At 41.3% G+C, this 18997-nt stretch overlaps 1 protein-coding gene and 1 long non-coding RNA gene across 3 annotated transcripts in view; one reads left to right on the forward strand and one right to left on the reverse strand.

The window, feature by feature from the left end:
* Positions 1-2244: 2244 nt before the first annotated feature.
* Positions 2245-3633, reverse strand: LOC140691438 (uncharacterized). Its single transcript, XR_012067058.1, has 2 exons — positions 3289-3633; positions 2245-2812 (listed from the first exon to the last, which is right to left on the reverse strand). It is a non-coding gene; the product is annotated as an uncharacterized lncRNA (long non-coding RNA).
* Positions 3634-3763: 130 nt separating this feature from the next.
* MPP7 (MAGUK p55 scaffold protein 7) overlaps positions 3764-18997 on the forward strand; it is a 147801-nt gene continuing 132567 nt past the window's right edge. For both annotated transcript variants that reach the window (XM_072955052.1, XM_072955053.1), the window contains exons 1-3: positions 3764-3867; positions 5364-5472; positions 18183-18301. In XM_072955052.1, the coding sequence (XP_072811153.1) occupies positions 3823-3867; positions 5364-5472; positions 18183-18301 (273 nt within the window). In that variant the 5' untranslated portion in view covers positions 3764-3822. The remainder of the gene's footprint in view (positions 3868-5363; positions 5473-18182; positions 18302-18997) is intronic.

The raw sequence follows: 18997 nt of genomic DNA on the forward strand, positions 1-18997 counted from the left end.
GTTGTTTCCTTCCCCAAGTTAGAGAAGTTTTCAGTCATTATTTCTTCAAATAAATTTCCTGCCATTTTTCTCTCTCTTCTTCTGGGACTCCTGTAATGTGAATGTTAGTCTGATGATGTCCTATAAGTCCCTTAAGCTATCTTCACTTCTTTTTCTTCTTTCATGATTTTCTTCTTCTCTGAGTTCCTCTTCTCTGCCTTTCAGTTCACCGATCCTGTTTTCTGATTCATGTAGTCTGCTGTTGAACCCTCTGTGTAGTTTTTAGTTCAGTTATTTTATTCTTCAGCTCTGTTACTTCTCCTTGGAACTTTTTATATTGTCTGTTTGTTGTAGTTCTCACTATGTTCATTCTTCTCCTGAGTTAAGTGAACATCTTCATGAGACAAATTTCCTCTTTATGAGACAAATTACATATCTCTGTTTCATTAAGTTTTTTTTTTTCTTGAGATTTTATCTTATTCTTTCATTTGGGACACATTCTTCTGTATCTTCATTTGCTTAACTCTGTGTTGGTTTCTGTGTATTAGATGAAAGAGTCACCTTTCCAAGTCTTGGAGAATTATAAGGAGATGAACCCTGTTTTTCAACCCTGCCCAAGCTGTTATCTCTCAAACCTTTGTGATTTTTCCAGTCATCCTGTTTTATTTTTAATTGCTCCCAGTAGTTGAAGGTGTGCTAAGACAGTCATTGTCCCAAAGGGAAGGATCTCAGTCAGCACCTAGATTCAGACTAATTGGACTTCAGACCCTCAAGCAGCAGCTTAAAGACTGCAAATACAGATTCATCCTGTGGGATTGCAAGTGTATAAGCCCTGCTGTCCGCAGAGCCCGATGATCCGGAGATGTCCTTTGGGTGACTGTCAGAAAAATCAGGGCTCCAGATGAATGTATAAGCTCCCTTCTGGGAGTTACTGGTGAACTGTGGTGAGGCAGGGGGAGGACACACAGATGGCATCCTCCGACCAACACCTCTGTTGCCCTTGGATGTGTGACAAAGCTGAAGCCAAACCTGAAGAATGCATCCTGGTGGAATTTTCTCTGCTGGCATAGTACTGCTAACAACATTTGATAGTAACACTGCTTAACTTTTCCAGCAGGATAATAAAAAAAGCACTTTAACAAAAATACTTGGAGTGTTCAGTTCCTGCAGGTTTTAAGTTTGGCTTTCACACTGTCCCCTTTGAAGGGCAGTGCAGTGCCAGGCACGTTAGGGTCTTCTTCCTTGGTTGGTAACTGGTAGACCTCTTTCAGAAGCTCCTTCATCAGCGTCATTTCTAGTGGTTGGAGCACTTTTCCACTTTCGCCTTTGTCAGCCCTGTGAAATCCAGGTGACCTGCAGTGATGTTGATGGCATCCAAGATAAAAACCAGGGACGTCAGTGTAGCAGGTGTGTGTTTGATAGGAAAAGCTGTTGAGTGAGAGCCAGTATAGTGTGTTGTCAGTTGATTAGTGAATATCTTTATGTTTACTTGGTTTTATAACCTTGTACACTTGGTGCTCAGATTATAAATACTCAGGAAATTGGGAACCTTTATGTTGGTGTTACTGTTTTCTATCACTGTACGCTTCTGTGAGCGAGTTTTTAAGTCAGTTGAACATGTGACTTGATATAATTGTTGTGTGAAGCACTAACTTCCAGACACAAATGACAGTAAGTGGGGTCTGTGGAGATTGATGAGAAGGGTTTTGACCAGCATAACCTCTGCAGCACAGTGGTGGTGTAACAGTGATGGTGCTGGATTTCTGCAAACATCATTACCTTGTTGCAAATTTGAACATGAGTGAACAAAATTTTACTGAACTTTTCCCCCCTTGGACAGTGCTAAATACCCAGTGGAAACAGTGTGCCTGCAGACCACAAGAGGGACCATTTGGACCCTGCAATGATCAGCAGGCAGCACCGTAAGAAACGAGAATTAACCTGCTTTTTCATTATGTTGTGCACCTAAAACTAATATGTTACATCTGTTGTATGTCAATTATATCTCAATAATAATAATAAAAAGAATCTGCTCTCTTGCACTGTGTCCTCAGATTGAAGCCCAGATCCAAATTTGGAAAACGTCCTTCCTTGCTCCCCAATACTCTTGATTGGTATGAACATGCTGTGCTAAGTGATATTTAAATTGAAAAGGGTATTTTTTGGTGTTCTTCCTATGTAAGAAATGAGAATAGTTACATCAAGAGTCTGTTTTCATAGCCCAAATTCCCATATATGTTTGTGCGTATACAGTGCTGACTAAAATTAGCCAAATTACTAAGCTTTATTTTGCAATAGTCTTCACTGTCACAAAAGAAATTTTGGCTTATTAAAAACAATTCTTAACACAATCTTCGAGTTCAGTTCTAAAAGGGGGTTCTTGGCAGTTTGAGTAAACTTGGTAGATTTCAAATCCTTGTTGCTGTGGAATTGTTCGTTAGAAAATACTCTTCTCTTTGGTATTGGAACTTGGTTTAGTGGGTTTATATTGCTTTTGGAACTTGGCATTCAAAAGATGTGACTCTTTTTTCCTTTTAGGAGAGAACTTGAGGGATACATGGTGAGCAGTTGCAGTAAAAATGGAGACCAGACTGTTACTGAATTGGTCGACTGGACCAGTGCCGGGGTTCTAGCCTGGGCCAGGCCCCTTCCTTGTCTTGGCCAGGAAGGTTCTTTTTCCAGTTGGATTCGCACAGCCAGTAATGAAACCCATACTGGGACTGGAACAGTACAAGCTTTATTCAATGGCCAAAGAACGGAGAAATGGGAACCTCGTTTGCAAATCAACTTCTCAACCCAATTTGGGTGGAGACACCAAATATATAGGAAGGTCCTGGTAAAAGGGAGGAATTAGAAAGAGTGAAAGGAATATTCACGAGTTACCTTAAAATAGGGGTGTGGTTTGGACCCCAAACTGAAGCAGCTCTTCTTCTCAGTCCTTGTGTGGGCTTTTTTGGTGGCTGTCATGGCAGTCATCAGCTGTCATGGCACCTGTGTTACACATGGCAGCTAATGTGTTACAAAGAGCATACTGTGAGGCTCAGGGTCCACTGGACGTCAAGTCCTCCGTCATCTTGGGCCTAGTTTGTTCTAACCTGTTTTTTCTCTGGCCGTTTGCTCCTGAAACTTAGATAAGAACTATTGGTTTCCATCTGAGGGAAGGGTAGGGGTGTGATTCTGGAGCAACAGCCTTGGTAACAAAACCAAGAAGATGGTTTCATGCCATTAATATGTAATCTAACAGCTATTATAAAGCTATTGAAATCAATAAAATTTAAGAAATCCTTGATTTGCCAGCACTCAAATTACCTGTTAAACTTCTCCTTCTGATGTAGTGCTATTGTACCTCCGAAAATTTTAAATATTCTTCAAGAAGCTCATGTGAACATGGGACAGAGCAACTAAAGTCTTGTCTATTTTGTTTTGCTGCTTCTTGACAAGTGCGGACCATGAAAAAAAATCACTCTCACCCAAGGGCCAGGTCCAGCTGGTCCCAGGGTAGTCTGGCCTGTGTTTGTGGGTTCCTTCCACAGGCTTTGGGATTGTTGTTTTCTTATGTCTGGTTTCTTCCCCCACTGGTGAAGGAAACTTGGACTAGAGGCTTATGCGGGGTTCCCAGCAGGAGGAGCTGGTGCCTGCCCACTACTGGGTGAAGCTTGGTCCTGGACCTCTGGTGGGCAGGGCTGTGTCCAGAGGCCTTCGTGACCTAGGAAGGCCAATGGGTGGGGCTGTGCTCCCACCCAGTCTGTTTGGCCTGAGGCTTCCCTACAGGCTGTTGGGTGGGGCTAGGTCTTGGTGCTAATGATCCAATCAAGGTGCCAGCCTCCAGGAAAGCTCAGGTAGATGAAGATTGACGGAATGTCCGCCACCAGCTTTTATGTCCCCTGGGTGAGCCGCAGCCATCCCCTACCTCCCCAGGAGACCCTCCAAAACCAGCAGGCAGATCTGGCCCAGGTTCCTGTGAAATAAATCACTGCCTCTGCTCTAGGACCTGGTGCACGTGAGATTCTCTCTGTGCTTCCCAGGAGAGTGAAGTCTGTTTGCCCCAGTCCTGTGTGTCTTCTGGAGCTAAGCCCCGCTGGCCTTCAAAACCAGATGTCCTGGGGTGTCCTCCTCCTCCTAGTGCTGGCACCTTGGGCTGGGGACCCTTAGAGCTCTCGCTCCTGTGGGAGGACCTCTGTGACGTATCATTTCCTTCAGCTTGTGGATCAGCCACCCAGGGGTATGGGCCCCAGTTACATGGCGAGCACGCTCCTGCCGTCCTGCTGTGGTTCTCTCTTTATATCTCCAGTTGGAGAAGAACGTTCTTGCTAGATCCCAATCTTTTTTTTCCCCCCCATGGTTGTTTAGCAGTCAGTTGTGGTTTTGTTGTAGTCACGAGGAGAAGTGAGCTCATGATCCTACTGCTCCGCCATCTTGACTGGGAAAAAAAAATCATTCATAAATATTGTGAGAGGGCTTTTTTTGATAGCAGGTATTTCTTAGACTGAGTTTTTAGGACACAATTTGAAGGTAAAGATGTTATTCAGGATTGACTTCATCATATAAGGATATAGGTTAGTATTTGATTTCATTTTTTTTTTCCTGAAACGGTAAAGCAGGTATTTAGCACTTTTAGGGGAACAGCTTCTCACTGCTTACCTGATCTGAAATGCCACCTTTGTCTTACGCTCAGCTCTTCACCCTGCACTACTAGGTCTCTTTCTGGATATTCTGTTAAATTTCAGCAGATGCAACGGGCGACTCTTCTGGAGTTGAGGGCGGGGTTTACCCCCTGATGATTATGATTTCTGTTACAAACAAAAATTCAAGCATTTGAAAGAAGCTTTGTGTAGGGTTGGAAAGGCGGGAAGCACTTAGTTTGGTGGTTACCAGTTTTGAACAGCCGATTTGTTATTTTCATTAAAATGAAATGTAAGTACACCATAGGTTACTCCATTTATTGCTAAAATGCATGCATGGAAGTACCATTGTCATCATTCATTGGAAACTGGCTCACCTCCCGTATCTTTTCCCTGTTGAAACGAGGGTTTTGAAAATGTTTTTGATACCGTGAGTTTTCTGAGGAGTGGGGCTCCCGCGCTGTTTTGTAGCAGATTGTTCCTGGGGATTCCGTGCAGGATGTTTCAGGAGAATCCTGGAAAAGAAAGCCATTGAAGGTGATTCTGTCTCTTGAACTCCTCTAGGGGCTTTTCTCTCACTTCATTGCTTTCTCATTCAACTCACAAGCCTCCGAGAGGAAATGGTCCAGAAGATGATAGTGGCTACCACGTGGCTGCTGGGGGTGGTCCAGGTGCGACGTGTTTTTTTAATTCATTCCACTGTAAAACAGGGCGGTGTGAGTTAGGTTCTAAGCACTCATTTTTTAAAATCTCTTATTGCAGTCGTCCTGTGAGGAACACCTGTCTGTCTGTCTACATCATTCCGTACAACCAGTGAGCCACCTTCTGCTTCCTTGGTTTCTCTCGCAATTAATTAACCTTCCTGATGAAGGTTGGTACCTGTTGGTCTGTCCATTATTTACCATTTAATACGCTGAGTGGTAGCCACCGTTGTGTGATTAGAGTTAAGATTTAGGTTGCCACTCTGCAGTGTAAGTTAAAATCCAGATAGACTGTGTGGCTTGGTCTAGCTGCATGTTATACTAACTTTTAAATGTAAATACTGAAATAAACGGAGATAAATCCAATTGTACCGTTAACTATGATAAAACAAATACAATGCTTTAACTTTTATAGCCAACTATTCCAGGCTAGGGGGCCCTGGAACTGGTTCGATGCAGTGTCAATGGAATCCTTTTTTCTAGAAGACAACCATAAGCCATGATTTGTAAGAGTTTTACATGTAATTTTGGCTTGGCCATAGCTTTATCTTCTGGACGGACACTGCTAAGAATCATAGAGTTGTCGTATCGACTGGTGGTGTGGAAGGATGCCCGGTTGCAAGACTGCAGATTGCCAGTGTGAAGTTACCTATACACTGGAACCCACAGAAGCTTAGAGATGGCGTCTAAAAATGAAAGTTACCTACAGGCGTATACACTTACCTCTGTTAACTCGCCTGGATTTTATGGACTGTAAGGTACGGGATAACTCTTTTTAATTGCACTTCACAGACACCATTTTTACAAATTAATGGTTTGTGGCAACCTTGCACTGTCAGATGATGGTTAGCGTTTTTTTTTAGCAATGAATTTTTTTTTTAAATTAAGATATGTACATTGCTTTTTTAGACATAATGCTGTCTCACACTTAATAGGCCACAGTATAGTGTAAACATCATTTTTATATGCAGCGAGAAACCGAAGAATTTGTGTGACTCTCTTTATTGCGAGCTTTGCTGTATTATGGTGGTCTGGAACTGAAACCCCAGTATCTCCGAGGTCTGCTTGTAATGGTGTAAGACGTTACTAAGCGAATTGCCGTACTATAATTATTTAAATTGTTTTGCATATTTAAAAACTTAGCTTGCCAAATGCTTTAGTAAGTTATCTGGAGTTGAAGGGGGAGTATAAAACACAGAATGCCTCTGTTGGGGTTGTATTAAAGTATTTTAGTGGTATAGGTACTTTTGGAAATAAAACATACTTTAAATGAGAAAAATTGAGTCCTGTTATGAATGGCACCGAACAGTGCTGATTATTTTACCTTTGACAAAGTGGAAAATTTAAAGCTTGGTGTATCCCATTTTATTAATATAATAAAATTTTATAGTGTTGTTCTGGGCGCCGATATATGTTCTTTAGTGTTTATTAGCCCTTGGTTATAGTAAAACGTTTTAGTCCTATGCCTGGCTATACTGTACAGAATGCAAATATCAAAACGGAGGGAAAAAACCAAATAGACACTTCTGTCCTTCTCAAGTCTTTTTCTATATGATTTCTAAATATTTTGGTTACTTGTGGTACCTAATGTGACTGGACACGGGGAACATCTTTTTTATCATTTAACGTAGGTTTATAGCTTCCCCAGACTTGTTCTAATAATGAAGCTATGAGGGAAATGACAAGAATGGTGATATTAAATTTCTCTAGACTAACAGTAAATTTTTCCATTCTGATGTCAGGAATGTTGAGCATCTGGAATCTGCAAGAGGAGCGAACCGTTCGCTGCGGGAAGACCTTCATCAAATTCTGGGCCTTTTATTCTCTTAGGAACTACTACTGTCTTGTACAGAATATTATATTTTTTACAGAAGCTGTTTTCTGGAACTGGAAAAACGTCTTCACTTCTTGATGCTTCTCTGTTTTTGAGATGTTACTGTTTTGAGAATTAACGTCACAGTTTAGCATTAATTTAATTTCCCTTGATGTAATAATGTTTCTGTTTGTTCAAGTACAGTAAAAAAAAGTAATAGGAAATAAATTGTCCTGAACAAAGCTTTCTGTATGGTTTATATAGGTAGAGCTATGATTTATACTTTGTCATCTTTTTCCTTGAATTTTCAGAGTATCTACAATATCTACAATATACATAGACTATGGTGTAGATGTAATTATACAGACATGCAGTGGAGGGGGAGGGAAGGAATGTGTGAAATTCACTGTTAAACCAATTCTCAAATCAGGGGTTAAGATTCTAATGCCTGGATCATGCTGGGTATTTATAGTAAGTTTAAGTTGGTATAAGTTTATCATTCTTTTAATTTTTTTAAAACATTCTAGTGTGTGTGTGTGTGTGTGTGTGCGCGCTCGTGTTTTAAGAGAACAAAACCTTCTTCTCTGGTAGTAAATTTTCACTCTGCGTTAGACTCTCCTAGGTCTTGATATGGTATCATTCTTGTGTTTGGATATAGCGTTGCTGGTGCCAGATTTGATTATGGTGGTGGTAGGCATCACCGCTCAAGACGGGCCAGAATCTTTGATGAGAATGCTTCATATTGGGTCTTACTGGTGTCTTAATGTTCTGTGAATACCTACTCTGGGTTCAGTACTTTATTTACTTAAGTGAGATCTTTTTCTTCCTCTCAGTTTAGTGATATTTAGTCAGTCAGTACGTTTCCGCCTTGCCTGATTCTCCGTCCTCAGCTCAGACCGAACATGGAACCGATGAAGCTGAGTATCTTCCTTCCACATGCAATTTGGTTGCTCAGGTATCCAAATAGTCCTAGTGTCATACTGATCCTTGAATCTGGAGACTTAGTCGTCTACCACTAATTCACAATTCTTCATATGGTACCCCCGCCCCCACCCTTCCCACCACCCAGCGTCCCTTCCTTTCCACCAGTCTCAGGTGGCCCATGGGGACCTCATCTTCAGTCCGTGGGAGTCCCCTCCCTACCGATGTGAATGAAGGCGGTCATCATGGTTCCTCTGAATGGTTGTCTACTTGCTTTGATCAGGCCCTCCAGGAACTTGAAGTTGCGTTGGGCATAGTTATTTTCATTTTGTGTTCAAGTCTGCACGGCAGGTAGGATTCATCTTCCATCTCATGAGTGAGGGAAATCACAGCTCCATCCTTTGCCTACTTCTCTTTAGACTCTCTGAACCACAGCACTTGGGTAGGTTAGAGGCTTCTGTGTTTTGTTTTGCCCTTGGGTTTCTTCTGTTGGAGTCCAGGCCGTGTGTCTACACTACAGTCTTCTTGTTGAAAAGATACTGCTCCTTTGACAAGTGTGACAAGTCTGGTCGTTTTCCTCTGTTAGAAGGCATCATGACCTTTTCTCATCTGTGCAGGAAATGAATATATTGCATGATTTATTTCTTTTTTTTTTCTTAATCCATTATTCCTACTCCCCTCCACTGCCCCATTCTCATGATTCAGAAGAAAATTTTTGAAGATCAGTTTTGTGAAGTGGTCTGTACCAAGTGGTAAGGTCTCTTTGTGACTCCTGGGGGTAGGTTCTTGAAGGATGCCATTTTTCTAACTTCCGAGAATGTTGTGTCCTGTGCATAGGATATCCTTGCTAAGTTTCAAATCCCAGAATCTTTTGTGTTTTGATAAAACTCTGTAACTTTGACATGGAAGATACATGTCTCTCAAAAATGTTCAAAACACTTAAAGTGTAAACAGGGATCTGTAAGCAGAAATTCTGAATGTTTTTCTTACGAATATATTAATTATATCAAGAACTCTTGGGGAAATTGCTGGGAGACAGATGTTAAAAAGCTCAAAAGCAAGATCTCTTTTATGGTGGTGGTTTCATTGGTATTACATCTATCAAAATTCATCAGATTGTACATTTGAAATATGTGTAGTTTACTGTCCAGGAACCATACCACAATAAAGGTGTAAAAAAAAAAACTCAGCTGCCATATATAGTTGTAATATATGTATTTTGAAATTTATTTTCATGCAATGTTCTTTATATGCATAATTTGACCAAAATATGTTATTCTACATTATAATTTCTTCATATGATATTAAATTATAGACACTGACCCACCATTAATAGAATATTGAATAGAATATTCCATTGAATAAATATTCTATACTTTAATCAATCTCGTTTTGGACATTTAGATAATTTTCACATTTTTCTTCCTATATTACTGTTACCTGTTTGTCTGATCTTTAAGAGATGTCATGCCTTTTATATATTAAAAATTTTCTTAATGATTATGAAAATAAACTTATGGAAGACTCTGCTAGCCAAAAAAAAAAAAAGCAGTATCTCTTTAAAAAAAAACCAAAATGCAAAAAATGACTCCCTCCTGAGATGAGTCACACTTGCTGGCTGGTTCTGCCACCATCTCTGCATGTGGCCTTTCCTGAGGCCTAGATCTGCCGAAAGATAACGGTGCTTATTATGACAAAGTTGATCTGTATCTAATGAGCCCTTTCCATGGTTGCTTCAAGAGGCAGGGGTCCAGAGATCCAGAATGAGTGATCATGTGAGCATGGGATGTCTGCTCTATTCCGAGTCACTTGTTTTCATCTAGCACGGAGTGGCTGATCGCCGTCAGTGTGTCTCCTTGCTATGTCTACACTGGCAGTCTGGGAGAAATGAGAAGGAGGTAGAATTACCTCAGTAACGGGATTACTCTTATTTTTCTGTAATTGCGTGAAGCATTTGAGGATGAACTGCAGTTGTTCAGCATGTTTGGTGTGAATGGCATATGATTGGCCTCCGGGAACCTCACTTTGGATTCTGAATTTACGACAGTGCATTGACATATAGGTTACATAAGTCAGTATTGTCCGGACTTTGTCAATGAATCTATGACACAGAGAGCACCAAAATTAAGATTATTGCTGTTTCTTGCAAGTGTTTGTTGCATTATGTTTATCTCGAAGGTTTTTAAGTTGTTTTAGAGCCGAGACCATTTTGCCCCTTTTCTTCCCCACTTGTCTTACTGTGGAGACGTCTGGACTGACCCGAGTCAGGGGCGAGTCATCGCTTTCATCATTTGTCTTCTCTCTAGTCCGCCCTTGACCCGATATGTGAGGTCCACCCTTGCCTGTCTTTCTTGCCTTTTTCCAGCAACATAAACTTACCTTTAGTATTCTGTCTCCTTGGTGCTTGGGTGTACTTTTATGTTTTAGCATTTAATTTGGAATTTATTTTTATTTTAGAAAATGCTATGTAAAGTTGTATAGCTATGTGAAGCAGCATTCTGAGCTTTACAAATCCATTTAATCGTCATTACAATCCTGTAAGTTTAGAACTATGATGCCTCTTTTATGGATTAAAAACTGGATGCACCAAAATGTTAACTCACTAGCAGTTACTGAGTTGGTATCTCTAGCGACGTCATTTGGCTGCATCTGCCCCAGGACCTTTGCATGTGCATTGTTTTTCCTATGTGATTTTTCTACTCCCCGCTTCATCACCCCCCAGTTATCACCTACACTTTGACCCTCACAGCACGATCGTACTTCACCGGGGAAGCTTTCCCTGAAATTGTTGACGTCCAGTGTTAGGCTTTCATGGTCCGTGACCCCCTCCCTCGCAGTGCTTTTCACAGTTACAGTTTTACATTTATTTTCACCAGGTCTAATACCCGTCTCCTACACTACACCGGGGAGTGACTTCCGTTGCCCCCCCCCCCCCCCCCCGCCATCTCATTCCCAGCCTTAACAGTCTGGCACATGGTTAAGTACTCAGTACTTGTAGAGTGAGGTCAGGAAAGGATCCGGAGGAATTCTGAAATGCCGAGGGACTCGGGGCAGTTTCCCTCTTTCTTCACACACTTGAGATGTTGTCAAGTGTGTTATGTTAAACCAGTTTGTGAAAGTTTGAGGTCAGACTGTTAACATGTTTGCTTTGTCTTCCAAATAATCTCCGGGGCCCTGAGGGAGGGGCCTGTGACAGCAGAAACAGTCACCAGGAAGTTAATGATCTGGCGGATTGGGGTAAGATTGCATGGAAACGGCTACACTTTCAGGGGCTAGCAAGTGGCGGGCCACTCTGGCAGGAACAGAACTCAGGGGAGGTTGTGAGCTGTAGTGCTGGAGAAAGGTTGCTGTCCAATGACTACCAGAAGTGAAATTTTTTAAATTATAAAAGTAACGTCTGTCTGTAAAAAGTCAAGCAATGCTGAAACACACGGAGCAGAAATGAAAGTAATAGTTTCCTGTTCCTTCTGGTTTCTCTTCCTAAATGCTGGAGACAGCGGGGTCTGGGCCCTGCAGGTGGCCCTCCAGGTGGAGGTGGAATGAATGAGTGAATGAGTGAATTACTGGATCAAAGGAAATGCAGGCTTTAAATTTTCATATTGCCAGTGAACTACCCGTTGATGATGACCCTGCTCTGTCCATTTTTCCATCCTCCAGGATGACTCTTCCCAGCCTTTGCGAATGCATACCCTTGATGTGCTATTCTCATCCCCAACAGATGACCGTGTTTCAGAGTTACTGAAAATACAGCCGTGATTGTAAAGGAATTGCCCCAGATTCCTCTGTCACCGCGTTTCCCTGCCCTCCCCCTTCCTTGTTGGAACCATAGGTGACCTGTCCGCACTGGGATCTGAAGACATCCCTGCACTTGTGTGTTGGGCAGGTCCTGGGACCAGTCCCCCGTGGGTACCAAGGGACGACTGTGGCTTTTTTCTCTTAAAGGGAAAGGACAGGTATGTTTCCCCTTCAGCATAGCAAGCCTAACCAGTTTAGAGATCTTAAAAGCATCTTGGCGTCTCGCTGCAGTCAGCCCCTATTACCGTGAACACCTTCCTTAGCCCCTAAGATTTCTACCTGCTGTGTGCTTTGTGTGGTTTTTCCACTTTCAGACATGATTACTACCTTTTTTAATGTTGGAAAACATGACTCTCTGTTTCTATCCTCTTTTATAAATACCAAACATTTGTGAGATGGGGGAAGGGTACAGCTCAGTGGTACAGCGTGTGCTTAGCAAGCATGAGGTCCTGGGTTCAATCCCCAGTACCTCCATTTAAAAAAACAAAATCTAATTACCACACCCCCAATTTTTTTTTTAATTTTTATTTTTTTAAATTAATTATTTTATTTTATTTATTTAATTTTAATTTTTTTAATTAATTAAAAAAAATTGGTGAGGAGGCTGAAGTTGAAAGTGTCCGCTGAATAGGCAAGAGTGGTCTTCATTAGTTGAGATTAGAATTTTGGCTTAATCAACATCCCCTGGGCTGTTGGGTCCCGGCTCAGCACACTCTTCAGATGGCCTTCCTGGTCCTGGCTGTGGTTTCATGTCCCCAATGCCCCACCCTCCTGCACCTTGAGAAGCAGGGTCCCACCACTGGCTTTCTGCCCACGTGCGTCCTGGAGGAGTGGGTCTTGCTTGTCTGGTGACAGTGGACAAGCTCGTGCCCAGAGCGCCAGCCTTCCAGTGGGCTGGGACCACACCTCCTCCGACGAGCTCTGGTCCTAGTCTTGGGGTAGGGGGTCCCTCTCCAAGGCTGTTTTCTTCTGGGTCCTCTCCTTCAGCCCAAGAGATTTTTCTTTACTGCTTTGTAGAATATCCTGCCATAGTGAGTAACTATTCACATTGAACTTCCCTTGTTCAAATTACTGCACAGCTCTAGTCCCCGAATTGGACTGTGACTAATGCAAACACATAAAGTGACAATTGGAGTTGGAGTGATTACTACTGCTCTCTTCTGCGTGACGGAAATTGAGTGCACTGGAAAGTCTGTGGGTTTACGTGACGATTGCTGATTTTCACCTTGGATGTTCTCCGGTCTAGAAAGCATCCTTCTAGGTCGCATTCCCCTTCCTTCAGATCCTGGCTCGTGTCCTGCCAGCTCCACTGTAGCCTTCTCTGACCTCTGTTGATTGTTCTCTTCTTAAAATCTGCTATAGTAATTATTGTATATATTAATCAAGTGAACCTTGACATAGTTTTGCTCTTAATGGCTTTTCTCTCACTATGTAAAATAGACTAATTTTAAAATGCTGCTTTTTTTCTGCTGGAACCTTTTTAGGAAATAATTTTATTGCAGCCCGTCCTGTGCATCCTTAACAGTGTCTTGTTATCTCTTGTGTCATATGTGCCCAAATACATGGTGAATTTTTTCCATCTGTAAATTATTCTTTCAGAGAAGAGAGAGCTGGCTTATACTCAAGTCCTTCCCAAATCTCTCACAGAACACCTTCTCTGTTACTCACATGCACAAAAATGTATTAAATAGAGAAGCCATAATTATTCTTACAGAACCTAAATTCGTAATTTTGGGCATTATTGAGAGCTCACTTGACAGAATTATTTTAAAAAGAGGAGACAAAGAAACTTAAACCAGGTTTAATTATTCCTTGGAGAAGCATTAAAAACCTCACATTTGCAATTGATGAAGAATTTTTAAAGAGTGGGTAAGTGGTTTGGTTGATCAAAAACATACAACTACAGCAAATGAAAAAGCTGGTCAGCTTTACCCAGATTCTCAGTGAAGGCATCTCTCCCATATTCAGAAATGTGCTGTATCTCAACTTACCCAGAACTGAAAATGATCTGTTCGCACTCTGCAAGTGACACTAGCGGTGAGGAGGAATTTCACTATGAAGAATTTAAATAGAACGGTTGCATGAAATTTTCCAATTGGGCAAAAACCAAGTATCTAAATTAATGTGTTTTTACTTAATAGGTAATTCAAAGTAAGTATTTCTAACCAAATTACAATTTGAATATTAGAGGCGGTCACAAGCATCTTATCAACATCCCTGAAAATTAATAGCGTCTGAATATTTCATCAGCGGCTGAAACAATTTTGCTTGGAAGAGAAAATGTTTTGGATCCTGACTTGGGCATTTAAATAGGAGATCATTATACTGAGGATTGCTTGATGTTTGGCCATATGTGAGAAGTATGTTGTGTCATCCAAGATTGTAAGATCTCGGGAGAAGAGGTAGTGGAATATTCTGTGCTTAGCTTTGTCCCCAGTGACTGACGTCGTGCTCTGAATATGAGAGCTCATAAACGTTGATTCTGAGGAATGTAGCCTTCCCGGACCTAGCTCAGGTGTGATTCCTTGCTGAAGGCTTGCCCAGTGTCCTCTTCTCCCCCTGGAGGGACTGACGTCAGGACTGACACCTTGTCTTTGCCCCAGCAGTCTCCCCTGTCCTGCACTTGCTTTAACAGACCTGTCTTTGCTGGGTCATCTGCACTGTGGACTCTTGCAGATGGGGATCATGTCCGATTGGTCCTAGACCATTAGAGCCATGGACAATGTTGGTTCATAAGTACCTTAGATGTTTATTGGAATGAGCTTGAATGACCACAGAGGAGGTAACTTTCCTGGCTTTGTTCTTTCTCAGGGACCAGATAGATTTAGGTAACATTTTTTGTTTTTATATGTGAATTTTTTTTATTGCGGTACAGTCAGTTTACAGTGTTGTGTCAATTTCTGCACAAAGCCTCAGTCATACATGAATATACATATATTCATTTTCATACTCTTTCCCACTGTAAGCTACTACAAGATATTGAATATAGTTCCCTGTGCTCTACAGTATGAACTTGCTTATCTATTCTGTATATACCAGTCAGTATCTGCAAATCTCAAACTCCCAATTTATCCCTTTCTATCCCCTTCCCCCCTGGTAACTGTAAGTTTGTTTTCTATGTCTGTGAGTCTGTTTCTGTTTTATATATGGGTTCATTTGTCGTCTTTTTTAGATTCCACATATGAGTGATATCATACAGTATTTTTCTTTCTCTATCTGGCTTAACTCACTTAGAATGACAGTCTCCAGGTCCATCCATGTTGCTGCAGATGGCATTATTTTATCATTTTTTATGGCTGAGTAGTATTCCATTGCATAAATTACCACAGCTTCTTTATAGATTTAGGTAACATTTTTAAAGAAGCACCTGGCTCTCTCCACTCTCCTTACTTGCTCTCTTGAGTCTCAAGGACTAAAGCCATTTAGATTTCATAGTATTCTTCATGATTGGAACCCCAGGAACTGAATATAGGAATGTTTTAATGCATATGTTAAACACAGACTCAGTTTCAGACGTGGACTGAAGTGGTTTCTAGGGCCTGGATAATTGATTTGAGTGTAAGTGTTGTCTGTGTTACCTACATTGAGACTCTGTACAGCTCTGATGTAGTGGCTCTTTTAACCATCTTTTAAGTTTCTGACTGACCCTGTTGCCTTTCTTCTGTGGTTCCCAGATGTGGGAGGTGAAGAGAAGTGACTGCTGTCACTGGTGTACGCAGCTAGGGTGGCATGCAAATTAGGATTGCATAAAGCTAGAAAAAGCCCAGAAAACTCAGGTTTATGAGTGTTGGCTAACAGAAATGATCACTACTTATGAATTAAACCTAATTTCTGCTCAGTTTTAAACTGAAACTGCTCTAAAAGAAGAAAGTCTTATTAAAAAAAAGAAAAACCTAATATTGCTTATTCCCATGAAAAGCTAAGCTGTGCTTGGGTAAAGTGAACACTCTGCATATATAAAAGGCTGGAGTGGTTTCATTTCTGGATATGGTTATGTGTCCATTTGGCAGGTGCCACTGAGCTGTCGTGTTCACTTTGAACCACGTGATGGTGTGGTCATTGGAAGAGATATATTAAGGAAGGAAGAATATCTTTTTTTTTTTTTTAATTTTATCAAATGCCTGCCCTGAGCCAGCCGCAGTACTGAGTGCTGTCATGTTCCCTGTTCCACTGAATTCTTACAGCAACTCTTATTTACCAGAATTTCTTCCTTCGTCTCAGCTTTGTTTTGAGATAATTGTAGAGTCACGTGTTGTAAGAAATAGTACAGAGAGATCCTGTGTCCCTTTGCCCAGTTTCCCCTGTGGTGCCATCTTGCATGACTGTAGTAACGTGTGTGTCACAGCTAGGAAGTCATGGTCCGTCCCATCTGTTGACCTTTTTCAAATTTCATCAGTTTTTATATGTGCTTGCGTGTGTGTGTGTGTGTGTGTGTGTGTGTGTGTGTGTGTTTAGTTCTATGCACTTTGCACTTGTATCCCTTGTGTAGGTTACCATCTTTTTCAACATGTGAGGAAAATCGGGCTCAGATAAGTTATGTGGAATGCTTACAGTGTAGACCTGGGATCTGAACCTTGGAGTGCTTGAATCAGACTTCTGCTTTTTTAGTAATAACATGGATGAACAATAGTAGTAATCAATAATACAATGGCTGAAACTCAAGTTACATGTGAAACATTGAGTACTTACCACATCCCAAGACTGTTCAGGAGTATTAAGTCGTCTAATTCCCCCAACAACGTACCACATAAATTACATCGCAGCATCATTCAGCTCTAATCATATTCCCAAGGAATAGGGAATTGCCAATTTTTTTTACTACTTTTGAAATCAGTAATAAAACAGTGAAATCCTACCTTTTTACGTAATTTCACATTTTGAACCTCTGACATTTACCGCTGATCTTGGCGGCTGAGATTACTTTATATGAGTGTGTGTATGTATGCATGTATTGGTATCAACTGAGACCTGTGTTATGATACATTGAGATAAGTTAGAAATATTTTCACTGAATTGTAAATAAGAGCTAGTTTAGGCAGAATGCCAGATTGTTAGGGGAATAAATATAACCCACCAAGGATACTTAAGAATGTAATTCAGAGAAAATTTTCGTTTTACTAGAATATGTAGATCTTTCTGGCGAAGTGCAGCCCCAGGAGTGTTTGAGTTTAATTGAATCTCTCAGGTTACATCCCTAACTTTCCAAGTGGCACCAATGCATTTGGTTGCGATGATCAGGATATCGTAATGCTCTAGGAAAGTTGTAGATACACTGATCAGAAGTCTGTAACTTATGAGCCTTTGCTGGTTCAGTATTTTGTAAAGCTGCCCCTGCAATGAACAGCAGTGCTTATTCAGACCAGGAGTAACAACCGGCCCGTGTGTTGTGAGTCCCAGGAGGTCTTGGTGTTTTTGTGGACAGCAGGCAGAAATAAAAGGAATTTTGTCCTTTTTACCTCATGTAATCCCACTGGAAAAGGAAACATGTGCTCTGAGCTGATACCGACCTCTGCCAGGTCACCTCCCTGAAGAGTCCTGGGCAAGCACTGTTGCAACATTTCTTGGACAGGAGTCTGACAGCCCCCGAACGAGATGGATGGTTTGTGCCGTCTGCTCCCGGGAACACGGCGCTACTGTCTGCTCCGAGGGACCTTCTAGTAGTAAACGCGTTACCTGCATCTGTCTCCTTGACTCTTTCCAAGAGTGTCACGTACCCCAAATGAGAGTCACATTTAAACTGAATTCTGCATAGTTTGTTGTTTAGAAACAAAACAGAAATGGGTGGCTCCAGATGATGCTTCACCGAGGATGGTTTATTCTGGCTTGTTTGCGAGAACTTGATTTTGGACATTGGATAACCCAAACGTTTTTAAAGCTATATATTATTAGGAACTGTTTGCAAACCGTAAAACCTTTTTAATGGACCATGCTATCAATTTTCTGCTCTTCTTAAGTTTTTCCTATTCATGACTCACTTCACTCTTTGGCTAACATTGAGGGAAATGTAATAACAATTAAGGAAAGGAATGTATGCGTTTTCTTCTTTTTATTTTTTATTTGAAAGCTTGTACACATTTCCTGTCTCAGGTCGTGTACACTTGGAGGACTGTAGAATGTTGACCATTACCAAAAGTTTAAAAAACAAGCCTGTTAATGCATCTGTCTTTGGAATTTAAAAATCCAAAAGCTTCCTTGGCTACTTTGTAGAGAAGTGTTTTGCTTGATGGCCCAGAATACAGATCCAGTGGAAAAAAAAAAAAGACACGTTCCAGCTGTCATTTACACACACCTTAAGTGAAATTAATGAGATCATGCTAAGATTATGCTTTGTGTTTTATTTTCATTTTATAGGTCTGCATGAGCTGTTGGCGGCTCTGCCAGCCCAGCTGCAGCCACATGTGGATAGCCAGGAAGACCTGACCTTCCTCTGGGATATGTTTGGTGCAAAAAGCCTGCATTCACTAGTGAAGGTAAACCACGCTGATGTCAGAGTCTCTCTGCGGAAAGGCATATGGAAAAATATTTTGAGCGCCATCTAGTAAACCCGAGATCAAATTGTTGCTCTCCGAAAACAAAACAGCCTTGTTCCATTTCACTGACGGGCGTGGAAGTTGTTAAAAAAAAGATTCTACTGAAAATACGGGGATGATTTCCCTTGATGGTGGGGAGCTGGCTGTGCATACTGATGGGGCACGCATGTGCCCTGGTTTAGAAAAAGACTATGAAATAGTAGCAGGAAGGTTTAGATTCCTGATGGTCAACGTTCACGAGCTGGCGTTTAACTTAAATAAACAAATGTTTGCAGGAAAAAATGAGGAGTAGGTTTTCTGAGGTTAAGGACAGCAACAGTTCAGTAGCCACGTTATTTAAAATAATTTCCTTTAACAAAGTCAACTGAAATCCGAGCACGCCTTTTCTTTCCTTGGCACAGAGCCACTGAAATGGTATTTTGTGTCTAGATACACTGACGCTATAAATGCGAATGAAAAACAGTTTTTGGAGACTGTTTCAGTGAAGTGTCATGCCATGGAAATGATCAGCCACCAGAAATCAGATCTTGCCACACATCAACCCTGGGAGTGATCCGAACTCTTAAAATAGTCAAACGAGAACAAGAAACTTTACTGGAAAATATGCTGCTCTCACTTCTGGAAATACGAATTGCG

This window comes from Vicugna pacos, chromosome 35, assembly GCF_048564905.1.
Source record: "Vicugna pacos chromosome 35, VicPac4, whole genome shotgun sequence".
Taxonomy (NCBI): domain Eukaryota; kingdom Metazoa; phylum Chordata; class Mammalia; order Artiodactyla; family Camelidae; genus Vicugna; species Vicugna pacos.